This window comes from Lepidochelys kempii, chromosome 1 (genome assembly GCF_965140265.1).
Source record: "Lepidochelys kempii isolate rLepKem1 chromosome 1, rLepKem1.hap2, whole genome shotgun sequence".
NCBI classification, from domain to species: domain Eukaryota; kingdom Metazoa; phylum Chordata; order Testudines; family Cheloniidae; genus Lepidochelys; species Lepidochelys kempii.
In genome coordinates this window covers 246,536,485-246,562,190 of record NC_133256.1, presented here as the reverse complement: position 1 = coordinate 246,562,190, position 25,706 = coordinate 246,536,485, and the positions used below count along the sequence as shown (strand labels likewise).

The 25,706-nt window shown below is 43.6% G+C and overlaps 1 protein-coding gene across 6 annotated transcripts in view; it reads left to right on the top strand.

Moving 5' to 3' along the window:
- DGKI (diacylglycerol kinase iota) overlaps nucleotides 1-25,706 on the top strand; it is a 281,008-nt gene that overhangs the window by 39,830 nt on the left and 215,472 nt on the right. The window contains exon 1 of one of the 6 annotated variants that reach the window (XM_073322092.1): nucleotides 16,006-16,281. The exons of the other annotated variants lie outside the window; for them this stretch is intronic. Within the exon in view, the coding sequence (XP_073178193.1) occupies nucleotides 16,193-16,281 (89 nt within the window). The 5' untranslated portion in view covers nucleotides 16,006-16,192. Of the gene's footprint in view, nucleotides 1-16,005; nucleotides 16,282-25,706 lie in introns of those variants that run through there. 6 annotated transcript variants of the gene reach the window in all.

Genomic DNA, 25,706 nt, shown 5'->3' with positions numbered 1-25,706 from the left:
TATCTCTGGCCTCCAGAGGGGAAAGGCCTGCTTCACATTAACAAACCTCTGGGTCATTGCAAACCCCTTGCTGTTGCACCTCTCTCTGGCATTTCACCTGTGTCTGGCTTTTATTTTTTGCTTGCCCTTTTAGACTTCTTATTCCGAAACAAGCCTTGTCATTCCCCCTTTCTAATACCATTAAACGTGCTCTCTGTATGTGTAATGAGTGGGGACAGTGCAGCTGTTGAAAACTGTGTGTGAGGAGGAAGCTGTGATATAAAGTGACTACCTAGATAATCGGCATCATGCACTCTGAAGCCAGAAAGCCCTCTGCCGCTGTGGTGTCTAGTTTTCAAAAAGGCACCCTTTTTGGTTCTTATCTGACCTGGCGCCCTTCTCCCTCCCATCTCCCCTTTCTGTATCTGCAAAGCCTTGCAGCGTACCCACCTAACACATTTCATTGCACAACATCGGTTGCTTCTGTCAAGCATGGTGCGTTAAGATTTAAAAGATCAGATTCTTTCAAGGATGGAGAGAGAGGGAGTCAAATATATTCCCCTCCCTTCAATCCCTCAAGGAGAGAGGAGGCGGAATGGGAGCCGCAGGAAGGATATGTATTGATGCCAGCTCGTCTAACAAGCAAAGCAGATAAAGATAAGGTTTCTTATGGCAACAGGCTGCCAGAAGACACACTAACAATTTGGGGTGGAGAGAGGGAAGAATGAACTGACTTAGGACAGGCCCCAATGTCTTGAAAAAAACTGACCACTTGACCGCTGCAGTCTTGAGGTGTGATTGCAGCTCGTTTAGACACACCTGGGCTAGCTTTAATCTCGCTAGCTGCCGCTCAAGTAAGTACCCAGAGTCCTGGGCAGGCTTGTACAGCCCATGCTGCAGTGGCTTCACTGCGAGTCCAGTACCTGAGCTATCTAGATCAAAAGCTTAGGTATGTCTACAAGAGCTGCAGTCACACTCGGGGATTGCAGTGTAGACAGACCCACTGTTGCATGGTTTGCATCAAATGGGGAAAAAGAAGGGATTGTGTTGGTTTGGCTGAGGGGAGAGAGAATGGCTGTTTGCTACCCCTGCTCTTCTACAGCCAACATGGGAAGGATGAACAGAGCATACTTTGAGATCAGCCGAAACACTGGAAGCAGAGCATCCATATGAATCTCCCAATTTATGTTCCCGTGCTCTGCAGTTTAGAGGAATAGAGTGGAAAACGAGAGAAGAGGAGCGAGAATGAGACAGATAAAAGATCCAATTCACCACTGCCCAATGGCAGTTGTGCAAAGAGGCCATAAAGCTCATGGATCCAGTTTCCTGGGGAATTCCCCTTGTGATAGAGGTCTTTCCTGACTGACACAGAGTTTAGCTCTACATGATTCTCAACACAAAGATCTCCAGGACGCATGGGTGGAATGCTGCTGGGTATTGTCAGCTACAAGAAGTGAGGCTGTGGGTAGCCAGATGTAAGTTACAGCAGCATTCAGGCTGCTACAGTGTGCACCAGAGGGTTAAGCAGCCCCCAGCCAGTCTAGGGAAGGGTAAGTGCACATGTGGTGTAAAACCATTAGGATTGTTTCCATGGATTATGTTCACAGACAGAATAATCTGTATTTCTATTATGCCTTAAGGAGGACTCTAGCTGTGAAGGTATCCACAAAGATTGGTGTACCCCAGTCTCTGTGTTACAAAGACAAACATTTCTTCAACCCCTCTGCCTTGCTGTGCTAAATTCAATTTCTCCTCCTCATTCCCCTTCTCTCTCATTCTCTGTGCACACAGGCCAGTTCAGTTCAGCTGATTCTTTCATTACTCTCTTCTAAGCTGTCTCTTCCTTTGACCTATCTGGCTTTTTTGTTTATAGAAAGATTCAACAGCTAAGGGGTAAATTCTCCTCATTGACACAGGTGCAGTCCCATAGATTTCAGTGGGTTTGTTGCCAGCATGAGAGGGGAATTTGGCCCTGATTCTGCATTTTTGAAGAGTAATTGTAGAAAGACTCAATGCTGATTGTTTGGTCTGACCCTGCTTATGTTATGTGAAATCATGGGAGCAGGAGGAAGGAGTGAGGCCAGTGACTAAAATGGTGTGTGCATCTGTGGAAGACTGGAGGGGCAGCAGTATTCTGTTTCAGAAGAAGAGAGAGAGGAACAGAGATCAGAGGAGAAAAATGAAAGTAGGGCATCTAGGGTCTTTAAATAGCAGGTCAGTCAGGGTTTGATTTTTCAGAGGGTACTGAAACTCCACTGCTCGCAAGTCAGTCAGAGCTGTGGAGTGCTCAGCACTGACAATCAGCGCAGTTCTTTAGGTGCCTATATATGGATATGAAAATCCTGGCCTGAGTGACTTGGCCAAGGTCACCTAGCAAATCAGGGCCAGAGCTAGGAATAGAGCTCATGAATCCTGACTCCCTCTCTTCTCCGCTGAGCACTGGATGATGCTCAATGCATCACCCACCTCTTTGCAGCCCTCCACTTACTCCCCCTCTTCCACTGCAGCACACACGGGCTCCTTTGTCTTTTAAGACCCATCACCATTTAGCCCCACCCCTTCTAGCCAATCTACTAACTTAGTGGACCACGGGCACTCGCCTTTGCTGTGACAACGATGGCAGCCTTCATTGCCCGCTCATCTGCTTTGCCTCAAGCACTGCCACCCTTCTTCCCATGCTACCCACCTATGCCTGGAGACAACTCCCTCGCCATATGTAAAGTGTATCCTCTCTTAGGTCTCTCCTCAAAACCAACTTCTGCTGCGAAGCCTACAAATCACTCCCATCTGGGGTTAGTTAGGCAAGTGACATTTCTGCTGATTTGCTGAATTTTGTTTGTTTTATGGTTGCCACCACCACCACTTCCTCCTCCTCCTCCTTCTCCCAACCCATCTCCACCCAGTGTGTCGGTTTTGTCCTATCTGCCACGCAGACTGTGAGCTTTCCAGCGTCTGAGACTTTCTTCTTCATTTCTTATCTAAAAGGCGCCTAGCACAATGGGGCCCTGAAACTTGACTGGAGTTCTCAAGTGATACCATAATACAAACTGAACTAATAATAACTATCCCCTAGACATGCCAGTGAGAATCTCCTCAAACACCCTTGTGTCAGGAAAGCAGCCACTATTTCTTCTCTGCCACCCTGGCCACCCTACTGCAATACCAGATCTGGTCAAATCTGGTTTTCTGAGTGAAAAACTTCAGTTTTTCAGGGGAAATTCAAATACTAAAACATTTTGGCTGACAACTGAAAAATTTTGATTTGGAAATGCTGATGCAGTACCTTACGGGAGTTGTAGTTTGCATGCCTCATGCCCCCATTTTCTTCTATGCCTGTTCAGAGTACTATGTCTTGCAATACATCATGGTCTCCCATCTTGGAGAGGAGAGGTGATATATCATGGGAGTTCTCAGCCATGGTGCATCATGGGAGAAGAAGTCTGGTAGAAAATTTTTGCCTTACTCAAAATCTCTCAGCTCCACAATCTCAATTCTCGTTTTGTGAGCTCTGTGCCCCTTCAGCTCCAAATATTTAAAAAACAAATTATAAAAGCCTAAGTACTTAGTCATTAGATTCTCAAGGTGAGCGGAGGATGAAAGAGGTTAAGTATAGCTCTTGTTGAGATCAGTGCAACATGGAAAATAACTAGGTTCATACAGCCTAGATAGAGATACTATAATGGAGGGCCTATTGAATGGCTCTTTTGCCAACCCCCGGCCTCAGGGAGGTTGATTGAGTGATTTCCTTAATTGGATTTTGTTTGTTGAACTCACTTTCTCACACTGTACATTTGAAATAAATCATTATAATCCTCCGTCTGTCTAGCAAACATAATTTCTCTGCCTGTGAAAGAATAATATTTTCCCCTTCAACACCAGGATATTGGTGTGGCTTTCAATTAAGTGAGAATAAAGCAGTGTATCGGGGGAGCATTTCCTGGCAGACGTTGTGTACATGTACCAGGGTGTGTCAACAAGGGGGACCTGAGAGGTCTTGTCAAACTGACTTGCGATGCGGCCATCTGTGATGTTAATAGTAAGATGTCAACCACCTGTATGTGTGACTGCCCTATAGAGGGAATGAGTGAATCTGGCTACACATACAATAGAGAGTATGCCTCGGGGACCTCATCTATACCAGCTAAACAGAGTTAAAATTTACCTGTGCCTAATGACGGTTTAAAAGCTGAAGATGGAGGATAGCAGGAGAAAACTGTGTACAGGACTTGCCTTAGGTGTGTGTGGAGTGCGGTGCTGTATAGTGCATAAGACTGTGTGTTTTAGGGGACCCCCTGTGATCTGAAAAGCCCTGATGTTCAGAACTCTGACAGGAGGTGGTTATTAACACGAATAGATTAGCTGGACGTGCAGAGAGACTGAGAAACCAGGTGATCATGAGAAGTGAAGGGAGTGGGATGAAGAGAATATGGGAACAGGAAAAATGTAGAAGATGGAGAAAAGCATTGAAGTGCAGGTGGGAGTCTGAGGCTGGAGAGACCGGATGAAATTTTGAGGATGCAGCATAAGAACCTAAATAGAATAGATCAGATGTTCTGAACTGGGGATGGGATATCTAGGGGGAGTGGTGAGCTTTCTGATAATTCTGTAGTTGTAGTGAAAGTGTGGGGAGGGGACAAAGCACCAGGTCACCACCACCACTCATGCAAATATTGTTTTTTGGGAGGGAGCACTCCAAGTTAAAAAAAAAAAAAAAAAAGAGCATATGCTCAGATGGGGCCTGATTCAAAAAAGGTTGAGAAATCCTGGAACAGAAGAAAAAAAAAACGAAGTGGGCTGTAAAACTGGGGAAGGGAGACACCTGAGAGAAAATGCTGCGGATTGTGGTAGGAGGAAAGCGGGAGAGAGGAGCCGGGGCTGGGAGACAGAGAAGGGAAAGAGAATGGGGGAGGGATCAAAAGATTAGTGCTGAAAATATGTGGAGATGAGAGGGAGAATGGAGGCAAGTGAGAGGAAGGGGTTTAACAGAGAAGAGAGAAAATCAAAGTAGTAGAGGGGGAAAAAAATCTTAAACTGTAAAAAAAACAACCCAACCCAGTTAGAAGGGGGGGAGGGAGAGAGAGGAGAATACTCAAAGGGAAGAAACAAATAGGTGAGAGAGGGAATCAGAGAAGAAAATAAGACTTGAAGAAAGAAGGGAAAAAAGCTTATCAAGGGAAAGATGCATTTAAAAAGTCAGAAAAATTATCAAAGATTAACCTGAGGGAGCCTTGGATACCAACAGCCTCAGAAAAAGGTGAACTCAGATGTAGAAGAGGAAAGCAGAGTATGGAGAAATAGCAGGGGAAGGCAAAAAGAAACAAAAGCTAAGGGAGATGGAGCACGTTATTTATTTTACAGCCATCAAAAGCTACACAGTTACGTTCATGCGAGCTCAGACCTCAAGCCTATTTCCTTTTCACTGAATCTGTAATGAGTGCTGTTCCAACTAAATGGGTAGCCTGGGGGACAAATTCCCTTCCCCAAAGAAACAAAAACTCAGCAGCTATGGCATACTCCCACCCCGAACAGCTGGGAAAACCTCCCCTGACATCTGCCTGCCCCCACATTTGTTATAGAAATCTGGGACCTGCACACTTTAATTCCTGTTTTATTATCATTATTCACAGAGAACCATCCATGTACATGAGGCTGCACAAAGTGCAAATTATGGAACTGATTACAGACCCTGCCTTGCAGGTTTTAGTCTAAAGGCAAAAGCCAGTACAATTCTCAAGAGCTAGGTCTGTACAGTTTGAGTGCTTCACAGAATGGGTGCCCTAGCACAGGGCCTTGTAAGATGTAGGACTAACCAGGGAGGGTGCATGGCATTGCTCCCATGTGTATCCTCATTCAGGCGTAAAGAAAAGGAGTACTTGTGGCACCTTAGAGACTAACCAATTTATTTGAGCATGAGCTTTCGTGAGCTACAGCTCACTTCATCGGATGCATACTGTGGAAACTGCAGAAGACATTATATACACAGAGACCATGAAACAATACCTCCTCCCACCCCACTCTCCTGCTGGTAATAGCTTATCTAAAGTGTTCATCAAGTTGGGCCATTTCCAGCACAAATCCAGGTTTTCTCACCCTCCACCCCCCCACACAAACTCACTCTCCTGCTGGTAATAGCCCATCCAAAGTGACCACTCTATTACCAGCAGGAGAGTGAGTTTGTGTGGGTGGGGGGGCGGAGGGTAAGAAAACCTGGATTTGTGCTGGAAATGGCCCAACTTGATGAACACTTTAGATAAGCTATTACCAGCAGGAGAGTGGGGTGGGAGGAGGTATTGTTTCATGGTCTCTGTGTATATAATGTCTTCTGCAGTTTCCACAGTATGCATCCGATGAAGTGAGCTGTAGCTCACGAAAGCTCATGCTCAAATAAATTGGTTAGTCTCTAAGGTGCCACAAGTACTCCTTTTCTTTTTGCGAATACAGACTAACACAGCTGTTACTCTGAAACCTCTCATTCAGGCATGGTAATCACAGAAGGCTCCATGGGGAGCCACAATGTAATGCTTCTTGTTTGGAGCCACCTAGGAAGTAGGGGTTAGAAATGTAGGGAACGGAAGTTTAGATCTTCTTCTTGAACCCAGTAAAAGTTCCTGCAGAGACAGTGGTTTGTCTTCACAGGAAAAGTCTTTGCCCACATTACTTGCCAGTTCCTAGAAATGTCGCCATTGCCATGGCAAATCTCACAGCAGGCACTTTGAGAGAACTTGTGACTGTACCCTAGGAACATGTCTCATGATTTCCAGCATGAGCTTGTTCAGACCTTTTTCCCTTGCTGCGTTGTGCCTGTGAAGGTAATGTGCCGAGAAAAGCAGATGTACGTGCCTTAGGAATGCACTTCTGGCTAAGTATTCTTACACTGTTATGCACAGAAGCACCTTAAACATCATTTTTGTCATCAAACAATTCCACTGGCTCCCCATTTATTTCAGGGTCCCGTTTTAAACTCACCTCCTAGTTTTTAAATCTTCCATGGGCTTGCTGTAGCCCAGGGTTGGAGTAAGCCAATACGTGGTAGTATACAGTACCAGACCTTTTCTGAGGGCTCCATTTCTACAGAATTCATCTTTCCATTTGAGAGACAAAAGGAGGGATGAAGGGTTGAGTCTGATTTTCAGAAATGTGGAGCACCTACAACTTCTGCTAACAAGCTGCAGGTATGCGACACCTCTGAAAATCAGGCTCAGTAAGGGTATGTCCACGCTGCAGCTGGGAGTGAGCCTCCCAGCCCAGGGAAACAGATTCACGCTAGAGGGGCTCCAGCTAGCCCACTAAAACTAGCAATATGGATGTTGCGGCTCGGGCAGCAGCTTGGACTCTTGTGCCCACCTGATCTCCTGGGTCTGAGCTTGGGTGGCTAGCCTGACTCTCTGCTGGTCACAACATCCACACGATTTCTAGCATGCTAGCTTGACTCCCACTAGCGCCAGTCTACCTACATGGGCTGGGAGGCTCACTCCTGGCTGCAGTGTAGAAATACCCTAAGTTTCTAGTCCTCATGGCAGAACCAACAGAATGTGAAGCCCAAGCAATGTGGCCTGAGTCTTCAGGCAGACAGAAGGTATGAGTTGCTCCTATTCACCTCATTGGAATGAAATCTATGAAATCTTACAATGATGCTACTAATTAACTAAGCAATGCGTTCCCCCACTCGATCCCTGCTTCAGCCTATCCAATAGACTTGGTCTCTCTACATATTACTGTTCTGCCTCCTTTGCAGTATTATTAGCCTCTCTTCTGGCCTCAACAACTTCTCATGCAACAGCCACTCCCTCTGCAGCTCTCATCATCCTGCACAGCCTTTCATGTATTGCTCTTCCTCCCTGATTTTCCATTTCTGGCGCATCTTTACATTTCTCTCTTCTGTTTCTATTCTATATAGTGCTCATTGTTGAAATTCTGTATTAACAGTAAAGCAGTCTGGGATACAATTTGTATGAAATGAAATGGTCTTGCGTTACAGCTACATCTGGTCCCCAAGGCAGAATTTCGATGCTGCGCTGGCTACATCGACATAGCTGAAGTCATGCCATTACCTCCTTGGTCTGTGTGATGTATACAGGCTTCGCAAAAAGAAAAGGAGTACTTGTGGCACCTTAGAGACTAACCAATTTATTTGAGCATGAGCTTTCGTGAGCTACAGCTCACTTCATCGGATGCATACCGTGGAAACTGCAGAAGACATTATATACACACAGAGACCACGAAACAATACCTCCTCCCACCCCACTCTCCTGCTGGTCGGGAGAGTGGGGTGGGAGGAGGTATTGTTTCGTGGTCTCTGTGTGTATATAATGTCTTCTGCAGTTTCCACGGTATGCATCCGATGAAGTGAGCTGTAGCTCACGAAAGCTCATGCTCAAATAAATTGGTTAGTCTCTAAGGTGCCACAAGTACTCCTTTTTTTTTTGCGAAGACAGACTAACACGGCTGTTACTCTGAAACCTATACAGGCTTGTGAGCCTGTCAAACTGCTGCTCTCTACTGGATGGAATAGGTCAGGCTTTCTCAAGTGTATCAGTTCCTTCTGGTAGTTGGCCTTTGGGGCACTATTCCATTAGCTCATCAGGCCTTTTGGTAGTTTAAGTTTTGGATCGCAGGTTTTGAGCTCTTTTCTCTATGCTGCATGTATATGCTTTAGCTGACAACTGAGGAGGATACTGAGGGTCTTTGCTCATGTGCTGTGGAAAATCCAACATGAAGTGGACTTGCCTTTCGCAGAGTAAAAAGATAAGAGCTGAACACTTCTACAGCTCTCCTGGCTGCAAGAACACACCTATATGCTTCATGCAGAAGGTTCTCTGTGCCATCATCCTAGAATATACAGGCCAACATTTTGAAATCTAGAGCCAATAGGGATAAAATAAAATAGCTCAGCTGGAATACACTGGACTAGAAAGCTTTTTGGAAGGATGGTAGGAAAACAATAAATGGTTTGGTAAAAAAAGTAGGGGAAGGGTCTCTTCATCCTAAATAAGGACAGTTGGCATGCAGGCTAGAGGGAAAAAATACAGGTTTTCTCATCTATGACATCTATTAAACTAAATCAAGAGTATAAAGAGGGCTCATTTGTTCTCTTTTTATAAAAATTTAAAATAACACTATGTATTGAGACTCATCACTGATCCTTGTTAACTGCCTCCCACCGTGTCTGGGTTTTTAACCACATTGTGCAAAGCTGACAAAGAAGGTCAGGAACTCTCAGCCTGGTCCTCCGCTCCCTGTTCCTGTAAAATGAACCTGCCTCTTCTCATCTCTAAGGGGTTTTACTTACCCCGATTGGTATTAGTGTGGCTGCATGTAAACGCTTTATCTCATTAATCGCTGGTGTTGCCATTCTAGTGCTTGTTTGGGGAATTTTTCCTGTTTGTTTTAGACATTAAATATTTCAAGCTTCCATTTGTGTGTGTATTTGTTTCAGTTGGTGAGAGAGAAAGCTGTTTGAACAATCTCACTCTCTTTCCCTTCCCTGTGTTCCCTGCCTTTCCTCCAGCACTGGCTGTTCAAATGATAGTGAGAAGAAAAGGATTCTCTTTTATACTATGTGGCTTTTTTGGTGATCTTGGGCTAAGAGTTTCTCATTATGAGATTTCCAACTTATGCAGATATCTAAAGTTATGGTTTTTTTTTAAAGTCGTGGTGTTGTACTATCCATCCTGCCAAGTGCCCATTGTCTGTCACATGACCACAATGGGGTTGGTTTTAGATTCTTTCCTCTTCCCACCATGCAATCTGAGTGGCTGCTCTGAGACCACGACTGTGCATCACTAGATAATGACTGCTCCCAAGTAAACTGAATAGCATAAATGCCATAAAATGCCAGACCGTCTCTATTTGTATATTCTGTTGGGAATTGGGACAAATTGTTTATTTCCATACAACTATATACTTGCAGTCTAAAATGGCATTTATTTCAGATTAAGGAAAATAATACCAAGAAAGAACAAAAGCAAAAGTGGCACGAGAGAGACTGCATGTGTTTGTGTGTCTCCTTTGTAACAGGATACAGCAACTGTGAGAACAAAACTACTGTTGTCTCAGCACAAGCAGGAACAGATCCTCAGCTGTACTCAAGGAGTTCATATGCTCTCTTTATGGAGGCTCAACTCATAATGCCATAGCAAAGTTGAATTCAGTTTTGCACTTAAAACAGGGAATTGACCTCATTGTTATATATGAGGAATACAGTATACACTCCCCCAAATTACAGTGTATAGTCTTTAAGAACAAAATGAATTTACAAGTAAATCCTCTAATTCAGTTGAGTTTAAATTAATTTAAAAATGGGTCTTTTAAGTATGTCATTCTTTGTCCCAAATGATCTTAATAATGGAATAACAGACTCTTCCAACTTTCCAAATAGTTAAAATTAATTGAAATCTTGCGCATAGGCTATATTTGTAGAAATTAGGTTGAAATTAAGCTAAATTGTTATTAGGTATTATTTTATCCAATTGCTATGAGTATGTAGGCTACGTACAAGGTCAGGTCAACAGCCCCGATAAGTTGTGGTTGCTATGAAATCAGAGGTAACTCAACCAGTCACCACTTGTAGTAACACCATAAGAGGAAAAAATAGGGAAAAACCTTAATCAATATAAGATTTCAGGATTGTCACTCCCTGCCACTCTGAAGCCTAGAATGTTTGTTGAGTCAGTATGAAGTGATGGAAACAGCATGCTTGAGAATTCTTTTTATTCACAATATCACTGGCTCAGTCATCACTGGGTTGTGCAGTCTGTTGTCATCTAGTTTTTAAGTTTCCAGACACTTTGACTTTACAAATTATTACCATGTAGTATACAGCTACAGTAATGCATGTATTCATCTGTGCCATGCCAAGAGTCCTAGACCATTGGGATATCAGAGGTAAATCAACCAATAAACGTCCTTACAGACGCTCCCTGGGTTACGCAAGACCCGATTTATGCAAATCTGCAAAGTTCCGTAAGCTAGAAATAGGAGGGTTTTTATTTTTTGCACAATGGTTGGGTATACGTTTCCGACTTATGAAAATTCGACTTATGCAAGGCGTTCCGGAATGGAAAGATTGCATAAATTGGGGAGCGTCTGTCTCCACAGTTAATTTGGAAGCAAGTTTCATTGGTTGTATGAGGATGAGTGAACAGATGGTGGATTACTAGGCCCAGTTGCCATGCCTGTGTGGAGTTGGCAACACTGGTGACAGCCTAAAGGGTTTCTGTTATTAGTATGTCTATAAAAAATCAGTTCAATCTAATCTGAGATCACAAATACTAAAATGCTGTAATCATATTTGTACAGTTATTGCATGATGTCTTTTTAGGACAGAGTTATGGTTGTTTAGGTGTTTTAACTGTGTATTTCCATACCTGTTTGGATTTCTTTTAAGTGTAGCCTTAAGTCTGACTTTCCTGGGCTTGTGATAACTGTTTTTTGGGATAATTAAAACATTCCTGCAATGTGGGGGTTTTTAAACCTGTTTTTTACCCTTACTGGTATGTACTCTCAACCTACACTCCATTTTACTGTATTTTTTTTTGGTCTGGGAATAAATAAATCTGCATATGCTGAATTAACCTATAGATCTGGGGGAGCAGCCATGCTTTCCAAAGAGAGACTCAAATGAACAGAGAAGAAGGAAACTCAGGAGCAGACACATCTGTAAGACATAGATTCTTGTTTTGCTCAAATGTTTAAGGCTTTTGTTCCTTCACTGCATTTTGGAGTAAATAGACTGACCATTTTCTTGACTTTGTGACCCACTGGATATACAGACCCCTGGATCAGGAGCATTCACTTTTAGTTCAAGAATCTCCAAACAGTTAATTTTCAGATGATCTCTGCTCCTTTTCATCATCACGGATTTTATGGCAGGAAGGTGATGCTGTGAGGCAAGTCTATGTCCTTTTCTACCATAGGGATTGTCAAGGTTCCCTCCTCACTCTGAACTCTGGGGTACAGCTGTGGGGACCTGCATGAAAGCCCCCAAAGTTTATATTCTACCAGCTTAGGTTAAAAATTTCCCCAAAGCACAAATTCCTTTCCTTGTCCTTGGACGGTATTGCTGCCACCACCAAGTGACTTACAAAAAAATTCAGGAAAGGGTCATTTGGAGTCCCTATTCCCCCCAAATATCCCCCCAAGCCCCTTCACCCCTTTCCTGGGGAGGCTTGAGAATAATATACCAACTAATTGGTTACAGTGTAAGCACAGACCAAACCCTTTGGTTTTTAGGACACTAAAAATCAATCAGGTTCTTAAAAGAAAAAACTTTATCATAAAAAAAAAAGTAAAAAAAAAATCACACCTGGAAAATCAGGGTTGGAAGGTAACTTTACAGGGTAATAAAAAGATTTTAAACACAAAGGACTCCCCTCTGAACTCAGCTTGACATTTACAAAAAACAGGAATAAAACTACCTTTTAACATAGAAAAAATTCACAAGCTAAAACAAAAGATAATCTAACGCATTTCCTTGCCTCACTTACAATTTTTGTAATTCTTAGATGGGTTATTCCAGGTATATTTTCAGGAGATGATGTCCCTGATTGGCTTCTCTCTCCGTCCGGAGAGGGAACAAAGAGAGCACAAACAAAACCTCCCCTCTCAGATTTGAAAGTATCTTCTTTCCTTATTGGTCCTTTTGGTCAGGTGCCAACCAGGTTATTTGAACTTCTTATACCCTTACAGGTAAAGATTCAGTACAGCTGCCCAGGAGGGATTTTATGCTACCCTTATCTGTATGTTTGTGACAGGGATTTGGCCCAATTATAGTCAGTGGTAGTTACCAATGTAGCTGCAACAGTATAATCCCTAGACTAGTATAGGCAGGTCACAATTTGCCTTGGTGGAGCTCACACCTGCTTGGAAATGGGTTAAGTTTCACTGATGTAAATTGCACTTTGCCTTGTCCACACTAAGGTTTTACATTGGTGCAGCTCTGTCAGTAGTTGCCTACAGATGGCTGAAATTGGGGCAAATCTCCATTAGAAAAGGCCTAATCTAGTGTTTGGAGAAAGGATGCTGAAGAAAGAGAGTAGGCAACTTTCCAGAAATAGAAGATCTTTTACATTTTCAAAACCTCTATGATCCACAAAATAAGGGTGGATGAACTAGATCATATAAAATAAGAATTGCCTGTAACCATCACCCAAATCCAGAAGCAAGGAATTCTGGATCTCAAAAGGATAGGGTTAATTACGTATAAAAATAATCTCCTCCCCACAAACTCATAAAAATGAAAGTGTGTGCTTGTGGGTTCCAGCCAGAAGCAGAGGTGGAAGTGGGCAACTGCCATAAAGAGAACTTTTCTTGTGGTGTTTCTATCCTGACCAAAAGCAGGAAATACCAGCAAACTCATACGGGAGATTTTCATGTGATTTCCAGCCTGACTCTGCAGGCACAAATGGTTTGGCTAAACAGCTAGGGGCAAATAAAGAGGTGACATGTCAGGCATTGCAAGCTGCTGTAATTTAGATGCAGAGGGTCTGGAAGAGGAGGGAAAGCAACTAGTCAAGAAGGCGTATGTTAAAGCAGGTCAGACGCTGGTTTACAATGCATCTTCTTGCCTTTGTCTTGCTCCTTAGGTGTGTGAGTTAAACAAGACCAGAGCTAGATATTTTCCCACTTGAGGAATCACTCCAAGGGGTGTGCTAGGGGTAACTAGATGTGAGCTGTGCTGGTTGGGCGCTCCTGGATACTGCTGCTATTGCGGATTGGGGCACCTTAATAGGACATGAGCTAGACCAGTGCTAATATGGCTGCCCAGGTGGTGGCAGGGCTGGAGGTGCCCTTGCAGAGTCAGAGCCCTAAGCAGCCTGTGCCTAATGCCAGCCATGGAGTTAACCACCTGAGATTCCCTTGCACCCACTTACTAATGAACAACCCACATCACCTTAAATATTGCCTCTGAGTTTTTGGGCCCATGTGCCAATTGAGCCAATTTGAGCTTCACCATCGCTGCTAAAAAATGTAAAGCTTTTTAATGTGACTAGCAAACTAAGCTTAACGCTTGATAGTGTGGATATTTTTTTAGGATCACATAAAATATGAAGTACTCCTCTTCCTCAACCCTGCAGATTTAACTGAAAGTGTTTTTACCTTACTCTCACTTGAGTCTCTGGTTCTCAGAAACTAGCTCACGTTAGGACCCCAGGGGGAAGCCTTCATCAGATACTGGCAAATGTTGGTCATGTTGTGTGTTTATTTATAGTAGGCTCATGTTTAAGTACCATGTAGTTCTTTTCTTAGTATGGGATGGACAAGCTCAGCTATGAATTATCCAAGCAGCTAATGATAATACAAGGGAAGCTATGTAAGGCAGGTGCTCAGAGGGAGGTGGGATCCAGGGGATTGAAAAGAAAGGACTCTTGCTTAGTATGAAATCCTCTCAATTGTTTATTACCAATAATAATTATTAATAACAAAGATGTCTGCACAATTTTGTTAGGATATAGATATTCAGGCCTGTCTGTAAAGGCCTATACTCTAAGAATTTAGGTGTATTCTTATCACTTAGCTAGTTATAGAGGTACAAAACAAGAATCAAAATCAGTCTGCCTGTTTATAAACCTTCTCTCACTATCATAGTCTAAGGCTTGGTCTTAGGGTAAGGTCTTTGGCTAAGCAGCAGAGGCAGCCATAAGCTGGAAATTGAATGGTCATGTCCTCACCAGTCACACTGAAATAAGGCAGTTTTGGGCTGTTGGAAAGGTGATCCGATCTATCACCTCCAGAGAAAGGGAAGAGCCTAGAAGATTTAAAGAAAACTTAGTTTGATAGCATCCTGTCTGGCAAGAATTCGCTTATCAATAGCTGGGGTGTGAAATCCTCATTTCTTTGTTGTTCTGTCACTGTAGTCCCTATTTCCTTATTGTTTGTCTTGTATTGTGTAATCTCTGTCTGGTTCTGTGATTGTTGCTGTCTGCTGTACAATTAATTTTGTTGGGTGTAAACCAATTAAGGTGGTGGGATATAATTGGTTAGATAATCATGTTACAATATGTTAGGATTGGTTGGTTAAATTTCCGTAAAATGATTGGTTAAGGTATAGCGAAGCAGAACTCAAGTTTTACTACATAGTCTGCAATCAATCAGGAAGTGTAGGGTGGAAGGTGGGTGGGAAATTGGAATGTTTTGCTAAGGGAGAGAATGGGAACAGGGACACAGGCAAGGCTCTGTGGCATCAGAGCTGGGAAAGGGGACACTGAGGAATGAAATTGGAATAATTGCTTGCTGGAAGTTCATCCCAATAAACATCAAATTGTTTGCACCTTTGGACTTTGGGTATTGTTGCTCTCTGTTCATGTGAGGACTAGGGAAATGAGAGGGTGAAGAAATAAGCTCTCTAACAAATGTCATTGTGATTCTCCAATTTTACCTTCCTTTCCAACTGCCTGTTATCTGCCTCATTTGTCTTTATTTTTTAGCCAATCCTAGTTGGTGTTTTTTCTCTTGCATTTTGGCAATGCTTCAACCAGGTGTTCTCACTCTTTTTGTCTTCCTCTGTCTTTCTCAGGCCCAGATTTTATTATTTTTGTTGGTAAAATTTCTTTGTATAAAACTCAGGCACCTGTAGTCCTAAAGGGAGGGTGTATTTTTCTTTGAATGGAAGTTGCACTGTGGCTTTTGCTTCTCTCATTTCCCCTGTCTCCTCCAAAAGACAGTAATTTGCATTTAAGGGATTTAGAGGTGAGGAAGGGAGAAAATAAAAGGGATGTCAGAGCCTCTCATCTTTGTCCAGGATAAAGCTGATTATGCCCTATACGCACTGGCCATTTTTGTTTGTTTGTTGCTTTCTCTTACTCAAGCGTGGCAAGTGGAGAGGACTGTGTGAACTCTGCTCGTGACAGCAGCTCAGGTTCTGACACCATCTGCCAGTTAATCCACTTGCCAGGGAAGAGTCTGACGTAGGAGTGTGTATATGTATACATGCTTGCCTTTTAGCCATATATCATTTAAACAGACTCCTGCTTCAGCTTGTGAGCTGATCAGCTTGTGAGCACCATTTGTGTTAAAAGATTGGCCTTGGATTCTTTTTCTTTTTTCCTTAACCTCCTTTTTCAGTTTGATTTATTTATCTAGATGGGAGGCGGGGGAAGGAGTTGACTGGTGAATTTTGCAGGGGATTTCCCTGAAGACTGAACTCATATCTGCTTTTCATATAGCCTGCCCATTTTAGGCACTGGATTTTTGGTCTTGGCTTTTCCTGGAAGCTATGAGTGCGGGATGCATGGATTTCTTTTGTAAAAGCAGCAGGAAGCAGAGCAGGTGTAAATTGTCTGTGTCAGGCTCCTTGGATAGCTGGTAAGTGTGCATTTGCAGGAATGGCTGCTTCTTAGCTTTGTGGCCAGTTTTGCTTGGCTGCTGTCCCCAAGTGTTTCATGTATACCAAGCTCTCCCTCTCCTCCTCCTCCTCCTAATAATACATTGCTTCCATGAAGAACTCCACCTATAGCACAACATGACACACTGTATTGTATTGTATCAGCTCACTTACCTTTAGAGGGGTGTGTGTGTGTGTTTGTTTGGCACAATTAATTGATTAGACAAGGCCATATTAGCTTACAGCATTACTGTGTATATACCTACTGCTATAGAGAATGACTCAAGATCTCAAACTGGATGGAGGATTAGGTGGGGGACAGAGTACACACTTGGAAATGCTAATTCTTTTTGTAGTCTTTAGACAGCTCAAATCATGCAATGTTTCTGCTGCATGCTAAGAAACAGCTTGTAATCACTTTTGAGAAATTGTAACTGTTTCTCCCAAGGGTCCCTCATGTCTGTCTCCAAATTCTGGAGATTTCTCCCACCCACCTGTCTAGTTTTAATCCTCTCCCTGTCCCTGCTAACCCTGGCTCTTGAGGCCTAATTCTGGACCCTGTCTTGGCTGAGGAGCAATGAATGACTTTCCCTACAAAGTAAAGTATTCTAGTTTAAAGGTTCTGACTTTCCTGCATCCCTGTCCCTCTCAGGCAAGGGGCCAAGCACCTGGTTCATCTGCTTGACACTGCTGGGCATCAGGGCCAACTTCAATCTGGCTTCTGCCATCCCATTTAGGGCCTGACCAAAGCTCACTGAAGTCAGTGCAAAGACTTCCTTGGACTTCAGTGAGCTTTTCATCCTACCCTGAGTGTGGCTTTTATCTGTGCCTGTGAGATGCTGCTTTGCCTAGTGGTTGGATCTTCTGCTACATCTCCCTTTGCAGAACCTCTCTCTTTCTTGCTCTTTTCATATCATGCCATTGCCATTAAGGTTATTTGTTTTGGGACCTTCACCGCAATTTTTGTGTCTTGCTGAGAGAGGACCAGAAGAGACCAAACATTCAGATGCACCTTGAGTTCGTCCAACTGGACCTTAAACAAAACTTTTTAAGGATTTATACTGAATAATGTTTATTAATTAGAAAAGGAAAGAAACTTCATTACACCCATTGCAAATGGATTTTTACAGACATAGCTATTTAATCAGCAATTGTAATGAAATTCATTTGATTCTACTTTTAAGAGAAAATAGTTATTTGGCCCTCCCTGTGCTTGCTCTCAAAGGTATTCGAAAAGGGGTTTATTTAATATCATAATGAAATGTATTGATGAGACCTGACAAAGTCTCCCCTTTCCACCATCAAAATTGCTTTCATTTTTCATTTCTAAAGGAGACAGGGGAGTAATGCTCCAGCCTCAGCCTGTGCAGAGAGATTGAGCCAATAAAGAAATAATATTTCAGACAATAATCAATGAAAGAATTTCTCTCCCAGGCCTAATTTCCAATATCAATTACTAACTCAAATAGTTCTTTACAAGATGCTTCCAAACATCAGGTTATTTATTTAAACTAGCTCTCTAGAATAAAGTAATTGATGAATTAGCTGAATAGTGTGAAACTGGTGTTTCTATGGAATCTTACACAAAAATGTTTGCTGTTTCATCTGGAAAATTTTGTACCCTTCAAATTTTTCTGTACCTTTCTTTCCCCCTCATGAAGGTGGAAATTTGATATTTAAAGCCAACTGTTGCTCAGAAATAGATTCATTTGTTGAGTGGATATGATCCATTTAGAGTGAAAAGTTTGTAAAACGGGCCCCTTATTTGAGTTCATAACATGCAGAAACCCCCCCAATTTCAAGTAAGTTTGCCATTCTGTTATGCCTGTCTTTCACACTTCTGATATCTCAACAGGGTAGGGTAAAAGAACCCTCCGCTTTTAAACCTTCTCAAAGGATTCAGCAACAAAGTTCAGTATGTCTCTCTCTCTCTCTCATAATCATATCTGATTGCATAAAACTGAACACCCTTGCCCTGCCCCCTTCCCTGAGGCCCTGTCCCCCGCTCTCTCCATCCCCCTTCCCTCTGTCGCTTGCTCTCCCCCACCCTCACTCATTTGCTTATTTTCACTGGGCAGGGGCTTGGGGTGTGGGAGGGGGCGAGAGCTCCGGCTGAGGGTGCGGGCTCTTGGGTGGGGCTGGGGATGAGGGGTTTGGGGTGCAGGAGGGGGCAAGAGGGAGTTTGGGGTGTGGAGTTTGGGGTGCAGGAGGGGGCATGGGGTGCAGGGCGTGGTGCAAGAGGGAGTTTGGGGTGTGGACTCTGGGAGGGAGTTTGGGTGCAGGAGGGGGCTCAGGGCTGGGGGTAGGGGTATGGGAGGGGATTTGGGGTGCGGGCCCTGGGCAGCGCTTACCTCAGGCAGCTCCTGGAAGTGGCTGGCATCTCCCTCCGGCTTGTAGGTGCAGGGGTAGCCAGGGGGCTCTGCACGCTGACCCTGTCCACAGCCACTGCTCCTGCAGCTAGCCAATGGCCACAGTTCCTGGCCAATGGGAGCTGCGGTGCCTGTGCTATGGGCAGTGGTACCGCATGGAGCCCCCCTGCTCCTACAAGCCGGAGGGACATGCTGGCCGCTTCCAGGAGCTGAGTGGAGCTGGCTGCTGTGGCCAGCGAGACTTTTAGTGGCCGATCAGCTGTGCTGGCCGGAGCCACCAGGGTCACATTTTGACTGGGCGTTCTGGTAAAAAACCAGATGTCTGGCAACCCTACTCAGCATTAGTATGGCACTCATCTCTGGAGCCCCTCACAACCCCCTGGAGGTTTTGGCTGAGACATGCAGGGAAGTGTTGAAGTACCATAACACAGGCTGTTCCCATTGTTCTCCTGGTCAAACAGAAGCAGAAATGACTGGAAATCTTGTTTGTATGAGAGTTCCAGACCAATCTTGTTGTCTCAAGAGGTCTGGGTAATTCAGCTAAACCAGGGGTCTCAAACTCAAATGACCACGAGGACTAGTACATTGGCCCGAGGGCCGCACCACTGACACCCCCCACTGCCCCGGCCCTGCCCCCACTCCACCCCTTCCATGAGGCCCCGCCCCTGCCCTGCCTCTTCCTTGTGCCCATTCCAACCTCTTCCCTGAAATCCCCACCCCAGCTCCGCTTCTTCCCTGCCCCCAGGGGGTGCAGGAGGGGTGCAGGGTGCGTCAGGGGGCTCAGGGCAGGGGGTCGGGGTGCAGGGTGGGTCAGGGTGTAGGGTGAGGCAGGGGGCTCAGGGCAGGGGGTCGGGGTACGGGTGCAGCAGGGGGGTCAAGGCAGGGGGTCAGGGTGCAGGAGGGGTGTGGGGTGCGGAAGGGGGCTCAGGGCAGAGGGTCGGAGTGCAGCAGGGGTGTGGGGTGCGGCCGGGAGCTCAGGGCAGGGGGTTGGGGTGCAGGAGCGGTGCAGCAGGGGCTCAGGGCAGGGGGTTGGGGTGCAGGAGTGGTGCAGGGTACAGCAGGGGGCTCATGGCATGGGGTTCGGCTGCAGGAGGGGTTTGGGGGGCGGGTCCAACCCGGCACACACTAGGGGCAGGGCAGGCTCCCTGCCTGCTTGCCTGCCTGCCCTGCCCCTCTCTGGGAAGCTGCCGGGACCTGGGGGAGGCGGGCCGCAGGGGTCTGTGTGTTGCCCTGGCCGCTCCTCCAGGTACCTCCCCCGAAGCTCCCATTGGCTGGGAATGGGGAACCGTGGCCTGAAGGAGCCTGGGGGAGGTGTGCTGGGCCGGAGGCGCTCTAGGTAAAGGCTGAGGGGCGGGGGTGCCGCAGGGAGCTGGCAGGTCACAGAAAATAACCCTGTGGGCTGCATGCGGACCGCGGGCCCCTTGTTTGAGACCTGTGAGCTAAACACTTGTGCTTTTAGGGTGCTTGTCTGAGCCAAATCCAAACACTTCTATACTTAGTCATTGGAAACACGCTTTTACCTGAGTGAGCGTGCAAAAGTGCTCTGATGCACACTTTAAAAAGATGTTATAATTAGCTTACTTTAATCAGCCTCTCAACCCCCCTAAAAAACAGTAAAATCATGTGCTGGATTAAGTGTGCAGCTGTGCTGGCAGAAACTATGAAAGAAAGGAATTGGAATTGGGAGTTTTGAATTTTCCTCCGGGTTTGCCACTCATGCTCAGTATACTCCTGGGTAACTCTGCTATACCCAAATTTACACATTTGGGTGCGTATAGTTAGACATTTAAATCCACTTTAGGCATTTAAATAAGAGACTTGATTTCAAGAAGAGATGAGAAATCTCAGCTCCTCTTGACTCCGTCTCTATCAGTCCATTTATTTAAGTGTATAAATTTGGATTTTAGGGCTCATATTTTGAAAGGTAAGTAGTAATTTTGATTGCCTCGGTTTTTGGGTGCCAGCTTGAAGCACCTCAAAGGGGTCTAATTTTCAGAGGGATTTTATTCCTTGAATGTGTGAAATGTATTATACAATCTCACTTTCATAGTTCAGCATTTCTGTTATCAATAATTTACAATTAGAATAAGAAAACTAGCTTCAGAATTGGTGTGTGGAGAGGGTGAGGAGCTGGAGGCAAATTCTGGACCTACAGTGGAAGTTACTTACAATTAGGTATAATTTATAAAACATAAGGTGTGTGGCTGAAGTTGAAATACTTGCTTCAAGCAAACGATGGACTTTACTTTAGATTGAGAACAGTACATTAATCTTTATTGTTTACTCACTTCTGTTATTTTTGACAAGATACTTTTTTAGACCTGTATGTGTTTTGTAAAGCAACTTGAGAACCTGCAGGGTGGTAAATCACATAAACCGGATGACACTCATCTGAGATTACTGTCGAGAATAAAGTGTGAAATAGCCGAGGTACTGGTGAGGACATATGATATATCCTGAAAAACTAGCAGCTGTTCCTGACAGTTGGAAAGTCAATAATGCAGTGTCAGTCTCCAAAAGGGAGCCACAGGAGATCCCAAAAATCAGAGCCACACAGCTCCCTTTAGTTCTGAGGGATCGGACTGAGAGTCTAAGGACAGAATAGTTTAACACTTGGCTAGGTATAAACTCTTAGGGTCAAATCAGCACAGCTTCTGAAAGAAGGTATCTTTTACCTGCTATATATTATTCTCCTTCTTACATGGTGGCCAGTTTTGCTTGGCTGCTGTCCCCAAGTTTCATATATACCAAGCTCTCCCTCTCCTCCTCCTCCTAATAATACGTTGCTTCTGTGAAGAACTCCACCTATAGTGCAACATGACACTCTGTATTGTATTGTACCAGTTCACTTACCTTTAGACGTGTGTGTGTGTGTGTTTGTTTGACAGAATTAATTGATTAGACAAGGCCATATTAGCTTACAGCATTACTGTGTATATACCTACTACTGTAGAAAATGACTCAAGATCTCAGACTGGATGGAGGATTGGGTGGGGGACAGAGTACATTGTAAGAAGGAGAATAATATATGTGTACTCTCTCTAAATAAAGATTACTTAATGGTCCTGATTTACTTGGCTTTTCAAAAAGCTTTCCCTAAGTGAATAAAAGAAAATGAGTAGCTATGGAGTTTGGATCCAAAGTCTTGGTATGCCCTCAAAATTGGTTAAACTAAAGGAAATAGTTATAATCAATGTATGCTGCTTCTGACTGAAGTTGTTAGCTGGATGCACAGTAGCTGGGCGAAGTTTGATGAAGCGTTGGGAGGTGAAAGTGAAAAGTGGAGAGGAGAAGTCTGACACGAAATGGGGCTTGGATGGTTCAGTTGGCTGGTATTGGGAAACGGAGCCTATGACTGATAGCTTACTGGTTCAAATCTAGGCAGGTAAGTGGTGACCAACAGCTGTTGTTAGAGCTGGGTAAATAGTTTATTCAGCTACAATTATTCCTATTGCTTTTCATTAACTGTCCAAAAGCAGACTGTGATTTTTGTGAATTTGTTATTTGAAATTACTCACCAGATAATTTCTGTGAATAATTCTTGGTTGTTAGTAGCGCTGGACGGAAATTGGTGTGGGGAGAAAGCCACATTTCTTTTTCAATTTCCCTGCCGTTTTTTTCCATAGAAATTTGAAATTATGGCAAAAATATTCATAAACCCATAAAATTTCCAACAGCCGTAGTCTTGTGCTTGTTTGTGAGTAGTTCATTTTGAGTGTTAGATACTTGCATTCCAATCTGTTCTGATTTGGGCCTATACATGACATTTTGTATGTTTCTGTTCCTTGAATTGGATGAGCATAATTCTTTGAATCAGGTTTCCTGTGTTTCCTTTCTTTGAATTCAGCAAAGTCTACATAAAAGGAGCTGTTTCAGTAAACATTCCTGTCACTAGGATATTTTCAGAAAGCAAACATAGGAACACATTCTTTTAAAAATTCAAATGATATTTGTGGAAAGCTTGTTGTTGTTCCCCCCCGCCCCAAATTTTGCAGGACTCTAGTTTTCATCATCCATCAGCTGTTCAGTGGCCTATGTGAAACAATCTGGATAGTCTTTGTCAAGTTACTAGCAGATGAATCACATCACAAAATTCACGTGCATCATTAGCACCTTAATTGGCATACTAATAAGAGAGGCCAAGAACTAAATCAGCTATAGACATTCTTGCCTTTAGAGATGATCCTTCAACGTTAGGGCCCAGACACATTGATAGGGCAGTGTGGAGAAATTTGCACTGCTTCTGCTCACGCTGCCACTGTTCTCTGGAGAAATAGAGGACTTCACTAGACCAATCAGTATAAAAGAGAATTGAAAAATAAAGTGTTTAGTAGAAATTGTGGAGAGCTGTGAAATGCTTGAGATAGATTTCAGTGCTTTGGGGATTACGTAACATGATGGTGGCACTTGAAACGTAACTTGTCTAAATACAAAGTAATGCACTCTGGCAAAAATAGTCTTAACTTCTCATGTACATTGATGGGTTCTGAATCTGTGGGATTCTCTAAGGAATAAGAGTCATTGTGAGTAGCTTAGTGATGATGTCTGCATAGCATGGATGCAGCAATTAAAAAAATTGGATACTTCAGTACAATACAGATGGGATAGAGGAAATAATAAAACAGAAATCTGAGGAGCAGAATGATTGTGGGATTTAATATCTACCTTCATCCACATCTTCAATAATTAGTCAGTCGAATCAATTTATTTTACTTTAAAGTAATGAATGAAAGAGTATCCCTTTGAAGAAAAATACTGTCAGAATGTGCACTTGCATGGTTATGCAAAAGCACTGAACAGCTCAGAGACCTTTGCCTGCACCCTACTTTTGCTCATCTTGTGCATATCTTAAATGAAGTTGTTCAATTCATATAAAGCGTTTTGCACATTTATTGAAATTTCCAAGAAATGAGGCTTTCCCCAACTTCAGGGACAGAAAATATTGGTAAAATCTTTCTGAATTGTGACTGAATCATTGGAGTTCTCTGGCCAGAGGAAGGATTGTATCAGGGTGCCAGTGGGGAGCTGTAAGGGACTTTGTTTTTGATTTTCAACAAAAAGCACCTGAAATTGTGTTTTCTGGAGACTTCAGATGAGGCTGTGAGGAAATGGGAGCAGCTCACCTGACGTTGTACCTTGGTGAGAAACAGAGAAAAAAACCTGGAACTGACAAGATGTCTGCTTAGCATTAACCTAGTGAGAAAATGCTATTTTACATTAGGTTTGGAAGGGTTCTTTTACAATCCTAAATTGTGAAAAGTGTCACTTTGAGAAACAAATAATGTGAGGTGGAGAAGGCTAGAGTAGGGATTGGTGTGCTAATCCTTCACCCTCTTCCACATTTGGGTTTAATTCTGTCCTTAGATATAACACAATCCAGTGTATCTTGGAAAGTGTGTTGTTGAGCCAGTCCGGGAAATAAACGCCTGGTACACAAACAAGGGCAGGAGTGAGCCAGCAGCTTCACATTTTGCTTGGAAAACAAGTGGAACAAATTTCTGGGTCTTAGGGTGATCTCCAGTGGGCATTTATTAACAGTTGAAAATTACTACAACTTGGTTCTAGAGACACTTGTCAGGGATACCCTGACCACATTGGAAACCCCTGCCCCAAGAAACCTTTTAGGAAAATAAATAAAGTGAGAAGAAGACCCCAGTCATCCTCTAGCAATCGAGACTCTAGATTAAGCCTTGTAAAGGCTCTGTGAGCTGTGGTAAATTGGGGAGGGAGGTGAAAGTGTGTGGTTTGGTTTTCCGTTTGCATAAGCTTTTATTATTAGAATTTCTGTGTTTTCTCAGAAGGTCTCCTGGAAGGCATCTGACTTGTACAATTGCCATTAGCAGGTACCTCAGTAAATTGCTAGTCTGCAAAAATAAAGCTATCAGATTTGGGCACAAAATTGCAGTCTCTGGAGAGTTTCTCGCAATCTGACAAATAAGGAACCCTTCTCAGTGCAGTATTTATGCACTGGCTGACACATCTTGGTTCACTTTCCTATACACCCTCATGTTCGTTTCCAGGTGCATTTCATCAGCCTCATAGTTATTTAGACATATGACCTTTCTGTATAGCTGCGTTACCTAATATGGACTATGCATCATGCGGGATGCTTTATTAAGTAAATTTATTAAATTAACTCTGCTGGATTGCTCATGTAGTATTTGCTATCTAAGATTATTTTTTTTTGTGTGCCTTAACATAAGCCACTCTGTGTCAACACAGCCTGTAGGCTGTGTGTAGGCTTATGGCTTATGTGTAGGGCACACACAGGTAAGGTTGATGGGAGTGTCACAGTCCATAGATAATACTGAGTTATGGGAAGACAAGCATCTGTTTTTGTGATGGGGTATATATATAGCAACTCTTCTATTCACTGTTTAAGGGCCCAGCTACACTATGGATGCCTCCACGCTCATCGTGAAACCTGTAACAACACAATTATTCCCTGGCCTTGTTACAACATATTAAAATGTGTGATGTGGACAGACTCTACCCATGTTCCCCAGAATGTAACTAAAATCTGGAGTAGCAGGATTCAGTTCAAGACTTTGCAACAGTTATAGTGTTGGTGAGCCCTATATTTTACCTATGCTAGCAATAACTGTGCTTAAGCACAGCTTGAATGGTGCCAGGGAGGTTTTCTGAACACTGTGCTATAAAACTGCTATTGCCTTTCTCGGAGGACATGTCTACACAACAAATACAAAGATGTCAGGGATTGAGTCACAACCTAGCTCTGCCCCCCCACCCCCCCCGGCATGGTTAAAGTGCGTCTCATTTTTTTAGTATAGGGAGGACCTAGTTGTGTGTGAACCGCAGTTCTGAATTGTGCTGAAGACTTGGGCCTGTTGGGAAAGGGATTAAAGCACAGTTAACCCAATTCCATCTGTGCCACAACACAAACCCTTATTGTAACCCACGTCCCCTTCCCCTGGCATGGGTGTATTTTATAGGGTATCTAAGGCTTACATTATGTTTCTTGTACAATTTCCATTGCACCCTGCTCAGATTAAGAAAACTGTGCTGGTAACTATGTT